Source organism: Bolinopsis microptera, chromosome 7, assembly GCF_026151205.1.
Source record: "Bolinopsis microptera isolate Bmic1 chromosome 7, MBARI_Bmic_1.0, whole genome shotgun sequence".
NCBI lineage: Eukaryota > Metazoa > Ctenophora > Tentaculata > Lobata > Bolinopsidae > Bolinopsis > Bolinopsis microptera.
In genome coordinates, this window is record NC_087078.1 from 13,926,461 (window position 1) to 13,929,770 (window position 3,310).

At 35.7% G+C, this 3,310-nt stretch overlaps 1 protein-coding gene across 1 annotated transcript; it reads right to left on the bottom strand.

The window, feature by feature from the left end:
- Positions 1-804: 804 nt before the first annotated feature.
- On the bottom strand, positions 805-2,771 carry LOC134818605 (uncharacterized). Its single transcript, XM_063828249.1, has 4 exons — positions 2,710-2,771; positions 2,371-2,537; positions 2,169-2,237; positions 805-2,028 (listed from the first exon to the last, which is right to left on the bottom strand). The coding sequence occupies exons 1-4, from the start codon at positions 2,759-2,761 to the stop codon at positions 1,987-1,989; spliced, it is 330 nt and encodes a 109-aa protein (XP_063684319.1). The 5' UTR covers positions 2,762-2,771; the 3' UTR covers positions 805-1,986.
- Between the last annotated feature and the right edge of the window lie 539 nt (positions 2,772-3,310).

Sequence of the window (3,310 nt, forward strand, 5' to 3'; positions counted from 1 at the left end):
CAAAACCCGGAGGTTGAGAGAGATAACTGGGCCGTATGAGGAGCACATCATGGTGGCGAGGGTTAAGCTTGGACCGGAACACGTTACCAAGATAAGAGTTGTAATATAAGATATCGAGATTTACCTGGGGACCTCAGGCTATCATGTTCATAAATAGAATAGAGATTCGGCGGAATGACAGGCTGAGCCGCGGCCCAGTAAATCGAGATATGATATGAATGATTTGATTAATACTGGTCCATTTTTATTTTGTGGTATTTGCTGGGAGTAGATGGAAGTGGCACAGACTGTGTTAGAGATTTTACCGGCGTATCCTCTAAAATCACCTAAATTGTTCAATTTTAGGGAGGGGCACCAAAAGGGGAGGGGGCGCCAACAGGGGGCGCTTTTTTCGGCGGGGGGGGGGGGGGGGGGGCCAACAGGCAACGTTACGCCTGTATTAACACAGTATTAAACTAAGTTATTAAAATATCTTGGAAACATATAACATGGTAACAGCAGTAGCTTTTCTTATCATGAAAATATCTGGACGTTTGTGAGATAATGAATCGTGTGATAAACACGTTGTCGTTACATTCCCATAGTGATAGATAATGCTGTTTTGAAACTATCGAAGTTTTATTTTTTCTTTATTTTTAGATAGGTAGTAGGTACCTACAGGACTTAGCTTAATTTTACTTCTTCTCTGGCGGAAAGTTTTCAATATTTCTTGAAAAGATCAGGAAAATAAAGAAGCCGAGGAAATACTTCCGGATCGTGTGCATTGAGTTTTATTTGTCTAAATCATACAAAGTAAAAGTAATATTCGCAAGTTTTGATTACTGTGATGTGCTAAATATCATATGTATATTATGTCAATAAAAAACTCAATTTGGGATTATATAAACTCCCGAAAAAAAACTCTGCCAATAACAGTTGAATTCAAGATAAGAAGATATTAGATAATTATGAATAATAATTATAAATATAATTAATAAATCTAAATAACAAAGAACTGGTTTGTAACAACTACAAGTACAGGGTGTTTCAAAAGTCTTGTTAGAATGTACTTTTTTAATAACTTTTTATCCATTTGTCTAAACTTCATTGTGTAAAACGTTACTTGTAGTTTTAAGGTTTAATGGTGACTTCTGAATGTTTTACGTTACCATGACCACCATATAAGCAGCCGGAATCGGTCCCCTAGCAACCGAGGTAAAATCAAAAATATAAATTAACAGCAATTCTGATGGACAAATAAATTGCAAAATGATTCAACAGTGAATTTGCCCAGCCACCATGAATGCAGTATCTGACTGAGAATTAATTGCTGAAGAAACACCACGGCATGGAATACAGTATTTTATTGTCCGGTGCACGATGAAGCATCTATGTGTATGGTATCGGAAGCGTCACTGTCTTGCTGTTGTGCACAGTACAAATACAGCTCTATATAAAGTAGATTGATATTATACTAACTTGGGGAGTTCTAAGAAGGAGATCAGTATCGAATATCAAGAAAATTAAGAGAAAGCTTAATAATTCTCCCAAGCGATCAGCAAGGAAACTGGAACACCCTTAACCACTGTTTGGACGTTAGACAAATGGATAACAAATTATTCAAAAAGTACATCCTAACAAGACATTTGAAACACCCTGAAATTTCATTTTATATAGTTTGGTTGAAAACATGCTTTATTAAAAGACTAAACTCTAGTAAAAAGGAAATTCGCCATTCAATATCTTCAATAAGTTCTAAACACAAACATTTAGTGAGAAAAGCTAAAAAAACGAATCTATATTACTATGTAATCACAATATTATGTATATTGTCTATCCAAACAAAATCTACACCAACTTCTAATGCCGAATGTAAAACAAATTAACCTTTAAGTTAAAACTGTCGAGCACCTTGACAAATCTCTGTAGATGATTAGAAATGGTGAATATTTGTAGTTTCCTCTATAACCTTCTCGAGTTCGGACACTTATAGGTAGCCCACGAGACTTAGGATCTGGCAACGCCTCCACCTGGACCGGACTTGACTTGCTGAAAATGTGGAGTATATTTTTTAGTTTGATAAAATATTGGGTACATATGGAATGTTGATATATCATCCTTGAATACCTACTCGATGGTTTTATCCTAAAAGTTATATATTCTAAATCAAGTAAGTTAAACTAACGTACCTGTGCTTCCTGTACCAAAGCGCACAGTGGACAGCAGAAGATAGCCAGAATATCAGACACTAACGAACCCTGAGGGTAGTTGAAATTAAAGCTTATTGCAATTCAATGAATTTGTGAACAAATTTTATTTCAATTTCGGTTGGTCGGCTAAGCGATCCCATAATATACGCTGTTTTAACGATTGTTGTGGGAATCTCCTTACCTCAATTCCATGTTGTTCCCTAATTGCCCCTCTTGTTTGAAACCAGCACACAAGATTCACCAGAGGAATGAGGAACAAGATACCTCCGATTAGACAAGAACTAGCGGTTCCAGCTGCCTCCGCGTTTTGTCCGAATGTTACACAGGGTACTATCCATGCTATCAAACCTGTGGGAAAACTGATCTGAGATTGTTGAGTTTTCATAACTGTTTTATTAATAAATTTTACAGTCCTTGGTCCTAAAAGTTCACGAGGACTTTCAGAACAAAATAAGTTTGAGCATTAAAGTGAAATAATACGAAGAAAGTACTTTTTAAAAATATATATTTATCTACTCACAGGTTCCAATGTCATCCATACATCCCATAAGTCCATGTGCCCATTCACCCATAATTATAGCTAGATCTGAGAGATAATGATTTAATGTGCATACTTAAATCATTATTACTACTGTAAAACTCCTGAGCTCTGATTGATAAAATAATTTTGGGGTTCATGGGACTGGGAGCAAAAAACGTCACACCCAGGAAATTGTCTTTTGAACTAAAAAGATAGGTTCCTTCAAAATTGATCAATACAAGAAAGTTTTAATCGAGAATATAATGAGATAGTAAAGTGACAATTATAGGCACCGAGTTAAAAATATGGCAATCTAATCATAGAATAAATCCGAAAGTAAGACCTGAGAATATTTTATTCTTTGATGGCAAAGGGACAAAAGGAAATCGCGGCATGTACAGAATCGCGTTTTTTCCCATTATTTGCGACAAATTTTATGTATAGTTTAATGTATAGTCTGTTAAAATTCGCGGTATCGCTATTTTTGGCCAAAATAATCGCGAAATCCTTTTGTCCCTGTTTGATGCGCATTGAATTTCTGGTTTCATTCCATGCTCAACTACAACTAAACACGGAAATCGTAAAAATCTCCGAAAATATA

Excerpts from the sequence above, each read along its gene's own strand:
- LOC134818605 (XM_063828249.1), bottom strand. The coding sequence starts at position 2,761 with ATGGGTGAATGGGCACATGGACTTATGGGATGTATGGATGACATTGGA. Across the intron at positions 2,538-2,709 it reads TATGGATGACATTGGAACCT|GTTTGATAGCATGGATAGTA; the intron begins GTGAGTAGATAA and ends GTTTTCCCACAG. Across the intron at positions 2,029-2,168 it reads CTTTGGTACAGGAAGCACAG|CAAGTCAAGTCCGGTCCAGG; the intron begins GTACGTTAGTTT and ends CCACATTTTCAG.